At 36.1% G+C, this 20,346-nt stretch overlaps 2 protein-coding genes across 2 annotated transcripts; both read right to left on the minus strand.

Moving 5' to 3' along the window:
- Positions 1–9,867: 9,867 nt before the first annotated feature.
- LOC311627765 (olfactory receptor 52E8-like) lies at positions 9,868–10,806 on the minus strand (the record flags this gene model as incomplete). Its single annotated transcript, XM_084894325.1, has 1 exon — positions 9,868–10,806. One exon carries the CDS (start codon positions 10,804–10,806, stop codon positions 9,868–9,870), a length of 939 nt encoding a protein of 312 aa, XP_084750451.1.
- A 7,952-nt stretch (positions 10,807–18,758) lies between these two features.
- On the minus strand, positions 18,759–19,700 carry LOC311628430 (olfactory receptor 52E8; the record flags this gene model as incomplete). Its single annotated transcript, XM_084895670.1, has 1 exon — positions 18,759–19,700. One exon carries the CDS (start codon positions 19,698–19,700, stop codon positions 18,759–18,761), a length of 942 nt encoding a protein of 313 aa, XP_084751796.1.
- Between the last annotated feature and the right edge of the window lie 646 nt (positions 19,701–20,346).

Below are 20,346 nucleotides of genomic sequence, written 5' to 3' on the forward strand. Positions count from 1 at the left end.
GCCAGACATGCCCTGGAACCCTTTTGCAATCCTTCCCTGGCTGGCCAACCTCCCTCTTCCTTCCCTGGCCTAGACTGTGCACCAGTTGGGTCCCTTGGTCTGACCTGTGCCCTCTTGCAATCTGAGACCCCTTGAGGAATGTCAGAGAGCCAGTTTCAGCTCAATACCACAGGCCAGGCGAAGGGACCCCACTAGTCACAAATTTGTGCACTGGGCGTCTAGTATATAAGTGAAGGAGAAGATTCCTTAAAAAAATAAATGGATATTTGGACATTGCACAATATGATCTATATTAATTTTATTGTGAATGTATACAACTCAGTTGATATAAGATTCTTATTAGCTTCTAACTTTTTGAAATATTTAATTATAAATTTGTATATTAAATTTATATCCTATGAATAAGTGATTATAATCCATGAGCACTGTCAATATTGTAGATCTCAGAGCATCCTTTAATATCATTTGAATGCTTATTTAGAAATATGAGTCTAATATATGCTGTTGAGCATTTCCATTTATAATATCTACTTAAGAGGACCTCTCTTTCTTTCTCAACATGCTTGTAAATAACTTTCAATAAAATCGAACCATATTTTTTGCTCCTTCTTAGTATGTATTGTTACTTTTTATTTTTGTCATCAGTGGATGAAGATATTTGCTTTGTTCTTTGAAACAAGAATCTTGCCTCACATGGCCACTGATTTCACAAAATTCAATGCAGCATAATAAATCTTAAATATGAAATATGAAACCACCATTTTTTAGAGAGATTGACTCAGGCTTTAAGCAGTGACCGAACTTTTCAGGGTCCCCACTTATTTCCCCTATTCCTCATAGCAGACAACTTGAACTATTTCATTTCTAATAATCTGCAATATTTCCAACTTTGTTTCTAAGTGGGGTATCATGGATAATGTTGTTGTTGTTGTCTTTGCTATTAGAAGGAAAGGGACAGTTATAAAAATATAGTGTTATATCAGAATTTAACATTACCTGCTTCACAAGAAAACTTTAGATAAATCATGCCACTTGCTACTCACATCAGCCTCAGGAGGGAAACAGGACAGATTCTGTAAGTGTATTTCTTGTTTGTGTGTGGGTCCTAGATTTCTTCCCAATTTATTTTTCCTCATTCTCTACAAACCTTTTGAGAATTTTACTAATATAATTGGTCTAAATACACATTTTTTTTAAAAAAAGAGGGAACCAAAAGTGAGTAAGTTCTTAATTATAATTAATTAAAAAATATCCCATTGAAGAAAATGAAACAATATTAATAATGGGAGACATGACCTTTTCCTAGAAGCAAGGAAAGTGGAGACATTGCACAGTACACAATGCATTTGAGGTTTTAGAAAATCAAAGTAGACTTTAACAATGCAAGAGGCATAACTCTGTTAAAGACATTAAGAAAGATAAAAATCATAAGGAAGAATTGATTAGGGGAGTGAATGGGGAAGGGGGAAGGGAAGAGGGAAGGAGGGAGAGGAAAGGAGAGGAGAACAGTAGGAAGACAGAAGGGAGAGAGGGAGAGAAAAGAAAGAAGAGGAGATAAATTCAACAATAACTCAACAAAACAATTTGCTTGTATGACTGTTTAGTTTTTCCTTTTTCTTTTCCTTATCATTAAAAGTAAATATACTGGTAAAAAAATGATAAAACACTAAAATATGTAGTATTACTTGAAATGAACATGAAATTATTTTGATTTATCACCTTCAAATTAATATTTATATTGTACATATAGTGAATGAGAGTATTAAATCAATAGATTCAAGTCCAAACCTTCCCAAACTATATGTTCAAATACATATAGGAGCTAAGCCTGTGGACAACTCACCAGGTATAACCAATATTGAAAGAATTCTGCAAATCTGACTGATCACTGCTCCACGCATATCTCAGTATCATTACTGTGGTTCGAGGAGAAAAGTTTACACTGGGATTGAGAGTCCTCTCCCTGACCAGGAACAGCTGCTTTTCTTGGGCTCCATGTGATGAGACCATGGAAGACAATGAACTCAAGTTCTCACCATAGGTTTGTGAGCATATAAAAAGCACACGGGCAAAGGAATCCTTTGGGACTTTCAAGTCTCTCCCCTTAGGTTCTCAACTTGCAAGAATTTCTCATCTTCTAACAACCCACAGTTTCTCTCTTGCCATCAGTCCCATAAGGGTAATGTATGAGCCAACCTATAATTATCCATCTTTCCAGGGTTGTTACAGTCTCTAAGGATTTTGTCACTTTTTTTTCAGAAAATTTTATTTACTTGATCTAGAAGTCAGGTTATCAAGTGTGCAGTTGTTTATTTAAGATTAGGTATTGCTCAGATGTGTTTTGCCTCTTTCCCCCACTCCAAAGCTTTTATTCTGAGTGTGTAGATAACACTAACCACTAATACACAAATATGTAAAAATTAAGTTTTAAGTTAGATGGTGCTAAGTATAGAGATAAAGAAATGCAAATAACCAGTACATCTTCCAAGTTTTCTAACTCACTTTCTTTTAGAAAGGAGTTGAAAGGTGGCACAATAGAAACTGCAAAGAAAGTTAAGAACAGATATTAACTTAGAACATTACAGAAAGATTGGATGCTATGTGTAGCCTGGATAATTATAGAATCATAGAAGAATGACTTTTTTTTTTTTTTTTTTTTTTTTTTTTTTTTTTTTTTTTTTTTTTTTTAGAAAGGATAGAAGGCAGCTCTAAAAGCTGTCAGCTGAAAGCTGGTATGGCATTAAAACCTTGACCATGGTGATGCCCAATGAAAAATACAACTTCACAAAATATGGACATTAGACAAGGTCACACTGTGCTCGTGATGATGTAGTGAAGTGAAAACAAGACATTTCCATAATCATGCCTGAAAAAGAGAAAATAAAACTGCCCTCCAACCAAGAACTGTCCTCCCAGGAAATATTGTGACTGGTTAGTTATCAAACATACCTTTAGACTCTACTCCATTCCTCTGACTTTTTACATATAAAAGAGGCCCATTGCATGAAGATTAATGCAAGAATAGACCTTCCTTCTCCTGGCTTTGCTTCCGGCTAGAGCACCATTCCTGTAGCTCCCTATTAGCAGATGTCCCTCTCCGCCTGGCCATTTTTTGTTGGGTTAATTTGCATGCTCACTTCTGATTGGCTGATGGGTGTCACAGAGGTATGGTAAATTTGTATATTTTTCTTTTATTAGTGTATACTAGAGACCCTATGCACGAAATTCATGAAAGAGTAGGTCTTCCTTCCCCCAGCTCTCAGCACTGGCTTCCCTCTGGCACCTGGGACTCGAGCTTCCCTCGCAATCCTGGCTTTATCTGGAAGGCTGTCTGGAAGGATATCTGGTCTAATTAGCATATTATACTTTTATTATTATAGATATTATGAAGATATCCAATATATGAATTAGCCTTTTTTAAAAAACTACCTGCTTCTGAGAAACATCCCCAAAACAAGTCCAAATTCATCCTCAAACCCTTTCTTCTACACTCTGAGTCCCCTAACATTTTCCTCACTGCATGTGGTGTCACCTGCTCTTCCAAGTAAAAAACCCTACTTTTCCTTTACCACAATGTACTCCTGATGATTGTTGGCTAGAGGGCACAGATATTTTCTATGTATAGAATATCAGTGGGTCCACATGCCCACCAGAAATTGGCATTCTTGGCATTGTTTATAAACCATTCTAAAAGCTTGTAGTTTGCGTTTCCCTGACATCATCTAATGCTGCGCAATTTTTTATCCATTTATTTGCCATCTATATAATTTCCTTTGGTGACATGTCTGTTCAAATCATTTGCCCATTTTTAAAATTTTCTTATTGAGTTTGAGAATTTGTTATATATTCTGGATACAAGTTTTTTTTGTTTGTTTGTTTTTTGTTGTTGTTTTTTGTTTTGTTTTGTTTTGTTGTGTGTGTGTGTGTGTGTGTGTGTGTGTGTGTGTGTGTTTACCACATATGTATTTTGTAGTAAATATTTTTACCCCAGTCTGTGATTTCTCTTTTTCTTCCCTAAATAGTGCACTTTACGAAAGTAAAACTCACCTTCTTTTTTTTCTTTTAAAAATAGTGCCTTGGATTTGTTTTGTTTTGATATTTAAATAATGTATTAATTTAATTTCTAATTTAGTAAGAAAAAAGAAAGAACAGTGACTTTGGTGTTATAATTAAGAATACTTAGCATTAACCAAAGATTTCCTTTCATGTGATCTTCTAAAAGTTTTAAGTATTGCCTTTAAAATTTCTGTCACTTCTTGAGATACATGTTAATATACTATTATTAAAGCATAACAAACTCCTAGGAAAATGCATAAGATGCTGAGTTTAGGTTAATATCTTTTTACTAACACCAAACAGATTAAAAAACAACAACAGAATATTGCTAGTAATTCAGAAGCCACTTCATATCAGCACCCAGTTATCAGTACCTGACTTTTAACACCATACTGGTGTACCAGTTAATAATGCAGATTTTATTATCAAAGAAAACACGATAATTTCAAAAGAAACATCAAAAGTGCTTTATTCAAAGTAATGTTCATCACCAACTACACATTTCCTCCATCTTTTAGGTATTTTGTGGATACCATCCCAATAGAACTTTTCTTGTTTTGAGGTAAACCATTTAGAGACCCAATTTTCCACTTCTTCATACGTTTTGAAGTGCTGCTCAGAAAGTGCATGTGCCATCAATCAGAACCAGTGGTGATCTGAAGAAGCAAGGTCTGGTGAATATGGCAGATGGGTTAACACATCCCAGGCAAGATCTTTTAATGTGTCTTCAACTGGTTTTGAAGTGTGTGATGGTGCGTTATCATGAAGCAAAATTACTTTGCCAGGTCTTCTGACCCATTCTGGTGACTTTATGATCAAAGTGTGGTTCAAATTAATTATTTGTTGTTGGTAGCGATCAGTACCAGGTGTACTGTTTACTAATGTGAATTTTTTTCAATAGCTGGAGTTACACTGATATATATTCGATTTGATATGTACATGTACATGTCAAATTGCAAATATCTCAACATATGTGTAACTCCATACTGTTTTCAATCTACTAAAACAACATCACTAAATGAGGAGTTGGGAAGAGATATACACACGGGTCTCTCTTGAGCTAAAATGAGCTGGTTCCAACATGTGTATCAACTTCTATAATTCTTAGCAAACAGTTTGAAGAAATTGAGATTATATGGCTGTTGAAACATGTCTTAAATTATTTTCTCTGAGCTATCAGATTGAGAAAGACATTAAAAACTGTAATAGGGCCCTAACCGGTTTGGCTCAGTGGGTAGAGCATCAGCCTGTGGACTGAAAGGTCCCAGGTTCGATTTCAGTCAAGGGTGTGTACCTTGGTTGTGGGCACATCCCCAGTAGGAGGTGTGTAGGAGGCAGTTGATCAATGTTTCTCTCTCATCAATGCTTCTAACTCTCTATCCCTCTCCTTTCCTCTCTGTAAAAAATCAATAAAATATATTTTTTTAAAAACTGTAATGGGCAATAGACATTTTTCGAAAGAGGACGTTCAGAGAGACAAGAGACACATGAAAACATGCTCACAGTCACTAATCATCCAAGAGATTAAAATCAAAACAACAATGAGATACTACCTCATACCTGTCAGAATGGCTGTAATCAACAAATGAACAAATGAATACTGGAGAGGATGCAGAGAAAGAGGAACCCTTCTTCACTGCTGCTGGGAATGCAGACTGGTGCAGCCACTGTGGAGAACAGTCTCCTCAAAAATTTAAAAATGGAACTGCTATTTGACCCAGTAATCCCACTTCTAGGAATATATCCCAAGAAAACGGAAACACCAATCAGAAAGGATATATGCACCCACCCCTATGTTCATAGCAGCACAATTCACCATAGCTACGATTTGGAGACAGCTTAAATGTCCTTTAGCAGCTGAGTGGATTAGAAAAATATGGAATACTACACTGCTATGAAAAAGAAGAAATTCTTTCTTCAGCATGGATGGAACTGGAGAGCATTATACTAAGTGAAATAAGCCAGGCAGGGAAAGAAAAATACCACATGATCTCACTCATTTATTGATAATAAAGAACATTATAACCTGATGAACAAAAAGATACAGAGGGAGAGAAGCATAAAACGGACTGTCAAATTATAGCAGAAAAGCTGAGGAGTTTGGGAGGGAGTAAGAAATCAACTGAAGGACTTGTATGCATGCATATATGCATAACCAATGGACACAAGACACTGTGAGGTTGGGGTTAAGGGCATGTGCCAAGTGCCAGGGGTTAGGAGAGGCCAGAGGAAGGTCAATATGAAAAAAACGGAGACATATTTACTACTATTTGTAATACTTTAAACAATTAAGAAAAACTTATTTCATAAATGGAGAACGCCCATTTCAAGGACCAGATCAGCCAACTACTCAATTTTATCTTATCTAAAAGACAAATTATACTTATAGTTGCAAAGATACCACTCCATTTAAAAGCTCTGGCATCAGCATTCTGAAGCCATGCATTTCTCAATGAAGTTATTCTTGTTTCTCTATACCAAGTGTACCAGTTAATAATGCGGATTTTTTTCAGTAGATGGAATTTCACATATACATTCGATTTGATATGTATGCTGTTTTGTTGTATTGTTTTCTCTGATTACAAAAATCTAATTTATTAACTGGTACACCTAGTAGACTATGGTTCCTAACAAGGAAGCAAAGCAGACCTGAAACTATTTTTTCTTTCTTCCCTGCATGGCCCACAGAAAACAATGACTCTAAGGGTAAACAATAATGATAAATCCTTGGTATTCATTTACATGAATCTGATTTGACAATTCAGCTCTTGTGTTACCATTCCTTTTTTTAAATGTCAGAATAGATGTAATCTTTTTCTATCTGGCTTATTTGCTGTTTATACTTATAATTTGTTCATTCTAATTGCTGTACAGTGTTTCACTATTTAAATATATCACACTTGCTGCCAAAACCGGTTTTGCTCAGTGGATAGAGTATTGGCCTGCAGTCTGAAAGGTCCTATGTTCAATTCTGGTCAAGAGCATGTACCTTGGTTGCAGGCACATCCCCAGTAGGGGGTGTGCAAGAGGCAGCTGATTGATGATTCTCTCTCATCAATGTTTCTAACTCTCTATCTCTTTCTATTTCTCTTTGTAAAAAAAAAAAAAAAATCAATAAAAAACATAAAAGAAAAAATAAGTAAATACATAAATATATCACACTTGTTTTACAAATTCTACTACTAATGTACATTTGAGCTGTATCAATTATTGATTATTGCTTATAGTGCTTCTGTGATCATTGATGTATGTTCAGATGGCTTTATGCAATGCTTTTGTTGGGATATTCCTAGGGGCAGAATTTTGGTCATAGAATATATACACAATTATTTTCTGAGATATTGCTAACCAATTTTCTAAAATAATTTTAGCAATTTACCTTTCACTGGAAATATATGAAGATTCTAGTTGCTTCAACATATTGGCTACAACTTAACATTTTTCATTTTATTCATTCTGATCAGTACATAGTAGAACTTCTTAGTGATTTTAAATGTATTTCTCTTCAGTCTAAGAAAATAGAGCAGCTTTTCATGTTCATTAGAAATTTGGATGTCCTCCTTTGTGAAATCTCTATTCATGTCCTTTGCTAATTTTTCTATGTATGGTATTCCTTTTTCTTATGGAATTATAGGAGTTCCTAAATATTCTGTAATACAAGTCATTTGGCTCACCTATTCTCTCCATTAATGGTAGATTTGATTAAATATGATGAGCACACAATAGAAACATACAGGTGATATATTATAGAATTGTACACTTGAAACCTATATAATTTTTATTATCACATAAAGATATCTTTATTGATTTTAGAGAGAGAAGAAAGGGAAGAAACAGTGAGAGAGAGAAGCATTGACGTGAGAGAGAAACATAGGTGTGTTGCCTACTGTATGTACTCTTTCTGACAAAGGATTAAACCCACAACCTAGGTATGTCCCCCAACTGGGACTCGAACACACCACCTTTTGGTGTATGGGACAATGCTCCAACTAAATGAGCTACCTCAGGGTTCACAAGAACAGAGAAAAGAAAAATAAGCACATCATCATTCTTAAATATTTCCTCTCAGAATTGACACCAGTCAGATTACTTCTACAAATACTTTATTTATAACAAGTCCCATGGCCAAGTCTAACTGCAAGAGGCTGGATACATAAATCTCTCATGTTCCTTGAAAATATAGAGAACTAGAAATGTCAATAAGCACAAGTAATGTCCAACTTAAGTATGCCAAACAAATAATTTTATTTTCATCCTTTGATTATTAAAACACATATTTGAAAGTTGTGTATTCTTCCTCAAAAGTCCTCAGACAATTTTTTCTTACGGTGATTATTTCATCCAAAGTCTCAAGTTGCTGTAAAATGTCATTAATTTTCACATCTACTTATATCTGAATATTATATTACTTTTGCTTGTAAAGGGACCAATAGCTAAACTCCTTTGTTGCCTAGTTTGATGATTAAAGCTTTCTTACCTTATCGAGAGCCAAGAGTCTTTGACTATATGAACTAGCTTGACTTAATTAATTTGTCTGATGTCTGTTTATTAGATTTCCCTCTATTAGATTTTCTAAATACAAAAAGTAATAAATAAAGTCTATGGATATTTTAAGCAAATATGATATATAAGTATCTATACAGTCTTATTTATAATGCTTAGCTAGATATAACTATAATATTTAGAAGGCAATTGCTAATTTTTTAGAAGGAAATATCTATATTTTCTTGTCAGGAAGAAGAAATTCTATGCTCATAAATGGAAAAAATAAGAAGTTTTAGGTTAAGTAAAAGAGATAACTTTGGCAGACTATCTTGTATGTAGTTTCAAATAACAATTCCTTAATGGACTAAGTCAACAATTTCCATATGATTATTTTAGAAAGTGAAAACAAGTCAAATATATTTCTAGTTTTATGGGGATATCTTCAATATATTGTTCCAGTATTTGGAATATTTATTGAATATCATTACAAAGTTTCTAAAATATTCCTCCCAAATATAAATTAATATACAATCCTAGGCATAAGTTTCTTATGACATGGGATTCTGTATTTTCATCTGCCTATCATTAATATTCATTTAATGAATATATATTTTATAATTATGCACAATTATTCCCTGCTCTATTTTTTTGTTTCTAAATGTATACCTTCTTCACTTTCTGTAGGTACCAGGAGCCAAAATCTGGATCATAATTTGTTATGAATAATATTCTGATCCACACTTTATTCTTATATAAATACAAATATTTAGAGTAATCACATCATAGAATTCACAAATGAAATAGATGTGCTAAAATCAGCAAATTATTTATAACAGAATATGCTAATGAGTTAAATAATGTCATTATTATTAGTTTGGTAATTCTAGCACCAAAATTACCTACAATCCTGAGCAAATTTCATTCTGCAACTTTCATATTTTTTTTTTTGGTGATTCAGAAAGTGGACCAATTTTAAAACGACCCTATTTAATAATTTACCTCCCACCAACAGCTGAATTTTCAGATAAATTATATAGCAATTATATAATTATGTATATATAACAACTAAATATCAAGTTTTCATTTGAAAAGCTGTGACTATAATAACTATATTATTGTATAAGGCAATCTTGATTATCAATATAAACATGAACCTTTCTAAAAGATGCAAACCATAAATAATGAAATCATCATCAATAAATTCATTGTTATCCTTAAACTCAAAGGATTATTTGCCTTTGCACCCTCCCTCACTTTAAATCCCTTCTAATGAGCATATACAATAGATAAAATAAGAACAATAAAACATTCTAAAACTACCAATATTTAACCATCTTTTAAAAAAATCCTCAAAACTCGCTCCCTAATCTGCTTGGTCCGGACCCCATAGATTACAGGATTGAGGGCTGGTGGAACAACCACGTATAGATTGGCTAAGAGAATATGGACATATCGGGGAATGTTGTGGCCAAAGCGGTGTGTCAAGAAAGAGAAAAAGGCAGGTATGAAAAAGACTAAGATAACACCAATATGGGATCCACAGGTGTTGAGGGCTTTGAGTCGAGCCTCCCAGGAAGGCAGGCAAAAGACTGCATAGAGAATCCTGACATAAGAGAGAATAATTAGAAGCACATCCAATATTAAGAGACAAATGTTGCTAAGGCCAAACATTATATTCAGTTTGATGCTGGCACAGGCCAGACGGGCAATGCCCATGTGCTCACAGTAGGTATGAGGGATGATATGATGCCCACAGAAGGGCAGCCTCAGGAGGAGAAACACCAGCGGGGCCACCATGTACATGCTCCGCAGAATGGAAATGCCTGCAATAATGCTGATGACTTTGCTGGTGAGGATCATGGTATATCGAAGGGGTTTACAAATGGCAATGTAGCGGTCAAAGGCCATGGCCACCAACACAATGCTCTCCATAACAGTGAAGAAGTGGATGAAGAACATCTGGGAAAGGCAGCTGTCAAAGGATATGTTCCTGAGGTTGAACCAGAAAATCCCCAGCATTTTGGGGATGGTGGCTGTGGACAGGCCCAGGTCGATGGTGTCCAACATGGCCAGGAAGTAGTACATGGGCTCATGGAGACTATGCTCAGTCTGAATCACGAACAGGACAGCAGCATTCCCCAGGAGGGCAACAAGATACACAAAGAGAAAGGGGAATCCAATCCAGACATGCCTGTCCTCTAGCCCTGGGATGCCCATCAAGAGGAATGAGGAAGGGTGGAACCGAGTGTCATTAGGCATAGACATTCTTCCTGCCACTGTTATTGATTCTACATATTGGTGTTAGATAACATCTTCCCATGAATGATGCTCTCTCCACTTCTTCTTTTCCAGACTCCTGGTAAAATTTAAAATTACTATAATAGTCATTTTCTCTCATTCAATGTTATTAAAACTATTCTGCCATTCTTTACCTGGACATCAGATGGCTCCAGGAATCAAGCCAGTCCACTCTTCCTCAGATCTTTCCCATTGAACAAGAAGAGAGAGGAGAATAGCCATGAAGTTGATATTCAAGGTACTGAGTAGAAATAATAAAGGTCTTTGCTTTTTGTATTTTCTGGTGTTATATAAATTGTATTTAATGTATATGAAATAAACTTTAGCATATGAAATCCAACACATTCTTTTATTGAGGAACTTGAAGACCATTTATCTATGTATTTGAAGACCATTTATCTAATTTTGTGCACTGGGGGAGGGAGATCCCTCAGCCCAGCCTGCATCCTCTCACAGTCCAGGGCTCTCACAGTCAGGGACACTTAGCTCCTTACTGCCTGCCTGCAGCGGAGGCAGGAGAGGATCTCATCATGGCTGCTGCACTCGCCAGCCATGAGCCCAGCTTCTGGCTGAGTTCCTGCATTGAGTGTCTGCACCCTGGTGGTCAGTGCGCATCATAGAAACTGGTCATTCCACCACTCATTCAGCCATTTGGTCAATTTGCATATTGGGTTTTTTTTTATAGGATATGCATATTTTTTACTGTGCCTATATCTTTGACTATTTGATCCTGAAATCAGAGGCCACAAATTTACTTTTGTTTATTCATGTTCCTAAAACTGCTTCACACATACAAATTCTCAGAAAACAATGTTTCTTAAATGATTGAGTCCGAGAAAAGTCATAAAAACATCTAGCATACATCAAGTGATTAATAACATAGTTTCCTAATTAGCTAGATATTCCAAAAGCTATCTTCATCCAAAATATTTTGGATCATGAATAAAGACAAGAAAATGGAGACATGATGCACAGGGGCTTTTAAAGCTAGGGCAAACTTTGATTTACCAGTATAAAATATTCTAAATTGAAATGGTCTCATTTTTTATTGAACAAAAATTTAAATTAATTTAAGAAACTGTCTTGGGAAGTGTAACCAGGTATACTTAAAGAGTTTTGCATTTTTTTTAGCTCCCATATTCAAGTCCATCTAAACTTACTTATACATGGAAAAGGAGGTATCACCTTGGATAGCCTTCAGATTAGAGTTTAGTAAAGCTGTCCTCTATCTCAGTCTTGATGTTTTCCTGAATGTCTCCTGTAAGTACTAAATGAAAAAGGAGTTTGTTAAATGGTTCCTTATATAGTAACCAGCTTGAGTGGCAAAATCCTGGATTTATTTATTCTGAGTTCATCTTTTAAGACAATCAAGAAAGAGGAAGTTATTTATTGGCTAACTTCCTAAGTTGAAGCAATTTTGAAAACAGTGTGGAAATGATTGTGTATGGGGCCAGTTGCCTGGAAATTGGGGGAGTTCATATTTGAGTGGTACCCATCAGAAACAGATGCACAGAAAAAAAGCCTCCTTTAATCCAAAATAGGACCAGCCTGTAGCAAACAATGTGGCCCATCTGGGGCCTATTAGGAGTAGCAGAAAGAAGGGATAATTTGAGAAATTGGGTAGAAATTTAGATAGGAAATTTGAATAAGGCTTGGCCAATACTTTCATAATGTGATGAGGGTGATATAAAGATGAAATTTTAATAAATGTTGCATGAAGGTAGAAAAATACAGAAAATACTATTTAGCAATGTCAGGAAACAGTTTTTATTATCACAACTTAAAGGAAGTGTTACTGATGTCTAGTGCATTGCTAAACATCCTACAATGCACAGGGTACACTCACATACACACACATACAAAAACAAAACAAAACAAAACAAAACAAAAAAAACAGAGAATAATCTGACCCAAAATGTAAGTAATGCCAAGATTGAAAACCCTGCCCTACACATCTGCATCTTATCTCTGCCTAATTCACAGTCCCATGGCATACTGATATGCTACTAGGAAATGACCTGAACTAGTTACATGTTATTTATTTCTCAGTTAACTTCTTACCTTGGTCTTGAGTCCTAATAAAATAAAACAAAACAAAATACAAAAAACTTTATTAGTAGTCACAGTTATGCTTCATAATTTATTAAGTCAATTTCTGTGTTCAAAAACATACCTGCTTATCTCATTTACTAGGCCTGAAAATGTGTTAGGTGCCAGAAAAGCACAGTCCTTGGCCTCTTGATGTTGTACCTAGCTTAGAGTTGGAAAAAAAAAAATAGCTGAACTGATGTCAAATTTTCTTCTGTGTCTCACCTGTTGTTGTATGTGTGGGACTATGAATATAAATATATGTAGCCATGAAAATGTATGGTATAAAATTTGCAATGCCCAAAGCTTGTCTGTGTATTCCATTTATCCTTTTCCAATGTTGTGTTACACACTTATTTTTCTTCCCTCACTCTATTCTAACTTCGCATGAACTCATTCCCAATTTTCCACAACCCTAACTATGAATAACAGTCTTACCTTGCTTTCCAAATGCTCTAAGAGGACAGAGTTTGAAAATATAATCTGACCTCTCTCTGGGTCCACTCCTTGCTGGCAAGGAACAGGCATTTATATTGGTGCAGTGGCCGCTTCCAGTGGGGTGGGGACTGTAGTCTCCCTGGGTTTCTGGAATAGACTAAGTAATAGTCACTGGAGAGTTCTTCCTCCCTACACTGGCACTATAGGGCAGGAGTCACCTGCTCTTTATTTTTCCAATGACAGTGTAGCTTTTCTGCTTTCCTCATTAAAAACCTGAATTCCTGCCGAGACCAGTTTGGCTCAATGGACAGAGCGTCGGCTTGGGGACTGAAGGGTCCCGGGTTCCATTCTGGTCATGGGCATGTACCTTGGTTGCGGGCATATCCCCAGTAGGGGGTGTGCAAGAGGCAGCTGATCGATGACTCTCTTTCATCGATGTTTCTAACTCTCTATCTCTCTCCCTTTCTCTCTGTACAAAATCAATAAAATGTATATTTTTAAAAAACCCTGAATTCCTGATTAACATTTAAATTCCTGATTAAAATGGTTATCTGCCTTCTTCAATGACATGTCCCATCAGTCTTTCCTCTTTGTTCTACATCATCTCTGTCATAGCCGAAATTTGATATGCCTATTATTCCTTTGCCCCACTCCTCAGGAACTATCTATGTGAAAGACCTGATAAAGCAACAAAAATGTGATGTGATAACCCAAGATTCTAGAGATAGGAAAGCTCAATAAGGTGAGCAAACTTATTACGCATAATTACCTCAACAGTTTGTTTAATGATTATATGAGCAAAGAAAGAGGCTAATCACCAGGACATAGAAAAACCACTCAGACACAAGAAACTTTGCAAAGTTTAGCTCCAGATAAGAGTCTTAGCTGAGCCTAGGCCCAGACACATAAGTAAAGAGACGCTTTGGATCATCTACCCCAAATGTTGCAGTCTCTAAATTATTTAAATCGGTTTCGTCCATTAGAACTACCCCAAGTGAGATGCTGTTTTGTAGAAAAAAATGAGTTTTCCCTGGTGTGCTTTTTATGAATTCCTGACTTATAGAATCTGTAAACATAATAAAATACTTGATTTGTTGTTTTATACACTGTTAAGTTTTGGAATTTCTTATACGAAAGAATAGGAAACCAAGAGAAATTTTTCTACCTTAAATTATGTTCCATTTTAATGAACCGAAAACATGTGCCATTTGTTTGAAAGCCATGCATAGAGAGAAAGACTGATGGACCTGGAGGAAAATTAAGGTGAGGGCAGAAGAAAAATGGGAAAGATGGAATAAATAGGATAGTTTTTTACATGAGATAGCAAGTTTGGCCAAACTCTAGCCTTCAGTAACATGGAAAATAGAAAACATTTATAATGAACTGGATTTAATTAAAGTGATTCCCATGCAGAATGTTAGAGGTATCAAATGGTTTCTTTTATTAATGCATAATAAAAATTGAATAGAATTAAATTAGTGAAAATGGCATTATTTCATTTTTAAATAATGTCTATAGGTAATATAAAGTAGCCAGGATTTGCTAATTTGTTGTTTGTGTGTGTGTGTGTGTGTGTGTGTGTGTGTGTGTGTGTGTGTTTTAATTAAGTCTATTTTTATTCTCACTATCTCCTCACTGCTAAAGATTAGCAGAAAAAAAATAGCTCCAAGACAAAGATCAAATTAAGAGTATGTGTAAAATCTTTCTTAAGATCACAAAGACTTAAATTAGTTTCTCATACGTCATTTCTGACAGATTAAAAACACTTTCAAAGTTTTAAGGAAATGCCTCACATACTTTCTTTATTGAGCTCTAAATCTTTTAAGAACCTTTTTATTATTATTATTATTATTATTATTATTATTATTATTAACTCAAATTGTGGAATCAAGAGCCAGAGAGCAGAATCAAGATGTCCCCCATCTCCCCCCCTCACTCTTTGCGAATCTCCAACCAGTCCTCATACCTTTCTCTGGCTTTCACTGCACTGTTGTCTGTGTTCATGGGCTATACCTCAGGTATGTGTTATTTGGCTAATCTCTTCACCTTTTTTTATCCAGTCCTCCCCACTCCCATCCCCTCTGGCATTTGTCAACCTGTTCCATGTATTCATGTCTCTGGTCCTATTTTGTTTGTAAGTTTATTTAGGTATTACCACTACAGAGGATTGACAAAAGGTCTAAGGTAAAGAAGAACTTATCATGAAGGGAATTCTAGTTCATGGGACAGATTTAAAATTGATAAATAAGAAACCCACAAAATTTTAAGAGAAATTATAATAGCTTGGGATGAAAGGGACCAAAACAGTACAAAATTCCTTTTGTCAGACAGGAAGAAAACTGATAAAAATTTTCTAGGTGCCAATAAGAGCTACTTTTTTGTTGTTGTTGTTAATCCTCACCTGAAGATATTTTTCCATTGTTTTTTAGGGAGAGTGGAAGAGAGAGGGAAAGACAGAGAGAAACATCCATGTGAGAGAAACTCATCTATTGGTTGCCTCCTGCACAAGCCCTGACCATGGACCAGGCTGGGGAGGAGACTGCAACCAAGGTACATGCCCTTGACCAGAAAACTAATAAAACCGGGGACCGCTCTATCCATGAAGCCAAACCAGCGAGGGCAACAAGAGGTACTTTTTGTCAAAAAGAAGTAGGACTCGGCCCTAGTTACTTTGGTTCTGTGGATAGAGCATCAGCCTGTGGGCTGAAGGATCCCATTTTGATTCCAGTCAGGGGCACATGCTCAATTCCCAAAAGGGGGCATACAGGAGGCAGCCTGTCAATGATTCTCTCTCATTGATGTTTCTATCTCTCCCTCTCCCTTCATCTCTGAAATCAATTAAAATATTTAAAAAAAAAAAAAAAAGTATGACTCAGATGGTGGAATCAAGAGCCCAGAGAGCAGAACTAAGAGCACTAAGTGATCACTTCCAGAATACTAACCAACAAACTGAAAATATATGGCAATTTCTTTGGACCAGTGATTACTGTGTCCCTCCCATTTTCCACTTATTGAATCGGAATGTCTAGTGTGCCTCTTTCATTATTATATGTGGGGTGTGTAGGGCAGGATAATTTCTACATGAATTCATAGGTCTCCATACAAGGATGAATCACACCCAATGTACCAAACATGAAAAATGTCACTGCATCAGGAACTTACATGAGATAGTGTTCCTTCAGACAAGGCATAATACCATAATGGGATATGAAATTCTGTCCAATTGTTTGTTTTGTGTGGGGTAGAAATGTAAATAATTGTGGCCAGAGGTTTTCAGAAAGTAGACTGTGATCTGTTTTTAATATTTTGAATTGTTATAAAATACATATAACATACAATTTACCATTAGTGACATTTAGAACATACACGTGTTGCTGCCATCACTAGTTCCAGAGCATTTCCAACACTTCAGAAGAAAACCCTGTACCCATGAAAGAGCAAGTGCATACTCCTCCCTTTCCCCAGGGCCTAGGAACTACCAGTGTGAATTTTTCTATTCTGGGTATCATACTGTGTGTAGCCTTTTATATCTGTGTATAGCCTTTTATACCTGGGTTATTTTACTTTCAATAATGTTTCAAGGTTCACACATGTTTTAGTATGTGACAGTAATTCAATATTTTTTGTAGCTTAACATAATTCAATCATATGGTTATATGACATGTTGCTTAACCGTCTTCAATTTATTTGGGTTGCTTCCATCTTTTACCTATTGTGAGTAGTGCTATTATAAACATTAGCATAGAAGTTTTTGCTTGGACACCTGTTTTCAATTCTTCTGAGTGTATACACATCTAGATGCGGAATTGCTGAATCATATGTAATTCTAAATTTGAGTTTTAGTGGAACCATAAAATTTGTATCCATAGCACCTGAACTATTTTACATTCCAACCAAAAATGTATGAGGAATCCCGTTTCTGAGACGGAGATATTATATAAATTTATCCAAAAGTACTCTAGAGATGTAAACTTTTAAAGAACTTATAATTGCACAGAGCGTGAAACATGTTTCACTCTGCACATGTTTAGTGATGAACTACAATATAAAGAGTATCTTTATGTACTTATTGACCAATTGTTTAGTATATGTTTTTATAAAAGAATATTTTGTCTATTTTGTATTTTCTTTATTGATTAAGGTATTACATATGTGTCCTTATCCCCCCATTGCCTCTCCACCCCACCCCTGCTCATGCCCTCACCCCCGTAGTGTCTGTGTCCATTGGTTATGCTTATATGCGTGCATACAAGTCCTTTGGTTGATCTCTCCCCCTCCTCCCACCTCCCTTACCTTCTCTCTGATCAATGTTTCACTGTCTCTGCATCTGTTTTTGTTCATCAGTTTATGTTGTTCATTATATTCCACAAATGAGTGAGATCATGTGATATTTATCTTTTTCCAACTGACTTATTATCTATTTTTGTTTGGGTAATTTGGTTAAGTTTATAATTAAATTGTGAGTTCTTTATATATTTTGATACAAATCATTTATCATACACATGATATAAAAATATTTTCTCACAGACTGTGGCTTGCTTTTTCATTTTATTATTGGTATCTTTGAAAGAAAATACACTTTAATTTTAGTGAAGTACAATTAATCATTTAATAATATTTTTGCTATTGTCTTATCTATATAATATTGTACCAAGACTCTTGTCTTCAGTTCTCTGATCAATTGTAGGTTAATTTTCTCTATAGTGGAAAGTAAGGGTCTAAACTCAACTTTTTGCATAAAGATACTAAATTGTTCCAAATCAATATTATCATTAGTTCATATTATTAACATTGAACATTAAACATAAAACCTACAATTCAAAGATAATTAATGTTATTGGTCTCAATATTTTTCTTTTTCTCCCTTTTTTCTACTTGGTTATATATAAGAAAATCTAATTTTGCTGGTGATCTTGATACAGCATCTAGAAGAATTCAAGAACCTGGAGAACATGCTGTGCATAAATTAAATAAGAGTCCAGAAATGAAACATAATTTTGAAAGGCGTTTGGGGAGTCAGAGGAACTTAGCTAAAAGAAGTAAGGTCTCTTTGCCTCAGGATCCCTTGCTTTTTATTAATACAAATTGCCCTAAGGAAAGGTAGATGTACACTTCAAAGCCCAGGGTTTAGTACACAAATCCATTGTCAGATTGGGAAATTACCTCTGACTGTTCAGGTGTTTGACCAGGAGGAGACAATAATATGTAGATTAAGATGCCCTTATTTGTCTGGCAGCAAGCAATCATTTTATACATTCTTTCAGGTTTGGGGAAATGCCCCCTGCCATTCTCAAATGATTCAGCCCTGCTGACATGCTGGAATCGGCTTCCAGCATAATTTTACAGTGCACGAAACATGAATTCTATTTAAATCTTTCAAGATCTCTGACTGTTTATTTATCTGTCTTGAATAAAATTCTCAGCACTCGCTCCCTAATCTGCTTGGTCCGGACCCCATAGATTACAGGATTGAGAGCTGGTGGAACAACTACATATAGATTGGCTAAGAGAATATGGACATATCGGGGAACATCATGGCCAAAGCGGTGTGTCAAGAAAGAGAAAAAGGCAGGTGTGAAAAAGGCTAAGATAACACCAATATGAGACCCACAGGTGTTGAGGGCTTTCAGTCGAGCTTCCCAGGAAGGCAGGCAAAAGACTGCATAGAGAATCCTGACATAAGAGAGAATAATTAGAAGCACATCCAATAATAAGAGAGAAATGTCACCAAGGCCAAACATTATATTCAGTTTGATGCTGGCACAGGCCAGACGGGCAATGCCCATGTGCTCACAGTAGGTATGAGGGATGATATGATGCCCACAGAAGGGCAGCCTCAGGAGGAGAAACACCAGCGGGGCCACCATGCACAGGCTCCGCAGAATGGAAATGCCTGCAATAATGCTGATGACTTTGCTGGTGAGGATCATGGTATATCGAAGGGGTTTACAAATGGCAATGTAGCGGTCAAAGGCCATGGCCACCAACACAATGCTCTCCATAGCAGTGAAGAAGTGGATGAAGAACATCTGGGAAAGGCAGCTGTCAAAGGATATGTTCCTGAGGTTGAACCAGAAAATCCCCAGCATTTTGGGGATGGTGGCTGTGGACAGGCCCAGGTCGATGATGTCCAACATGGCCAGGAAGTAGTACATGGGCTCATGGAGACTATGCTCAGTCTGGATCACGAACAGGACAGCAGCATTCCCCAGGAGGGCAACAAGATACACAAAGAGAAAGGGGAATCCAATCCAGACATGCCTGTCCTCTAGCCCTGGGATGCCCATCAAGAGGAATGAGGAAGGGTGGAACCGAGTGTCATTATGCATAGACATCCTTCCTGCCACTGTTAGCTGCTGTGCATATCAGAGACGATTATGGACTTCGCGTTAGTGATTCCTGCTCCTCATCCATATGCCCAGATTCCTGGGGAGGGGGGGGGGGGGGGAATACACACAAAAGAACAGTTTAATCTCTTTTTGGTCCTATTCAAAAATTATGTTAAATAAAGATTTCATCAATGACACTGTTATATACTTCAGAATTGTTGAGGGACTAATTCTTATATGTTCTGATCACACAAAAAAGAAATGACAATTATGTGATGTGATAGAAATAATCACTAAAACTATGGAAGCAATCATATTGTAATTTATCAAATCAATATGTTCTATAACTGGAACTTACATACTATTATGTGTCAGTTATATCTCCATTCCTTTAAAAATGGAAGGAGCCCTGGTTTGGTGGCTGTTTGGTGGAGTATTGTTTATGCACCAGAAAAGTTGTAGGTTCAATTCCTGGTCAGGCACATATCTAGATTGAAGGTTCAATCCCTGGGGTATGTATGGGAGGCAATCAATCAATGTTTATCTCTCACATCACATCACCTCTCTCTCTCTTTCTCTTCCTCCCTCACTTTCTCCCTCTCTTCCTTTCTTTCTCTCTAAAAATAAATAAACATATCCTCAGGTGAGGATT

Source organism: Pipistrellus hanaki (genome assembly GCF_964339955.1).
Source record: "Pipistrellus hanaki genome assembly, chromosome: 9".
NCBI classification, from domain to species: Eukaryota; Metazoa; Chordata; class Mammalia; order Chiroptera; family Vespertilionidae; genus Pipistrellus; species Pipistrellus hanaki.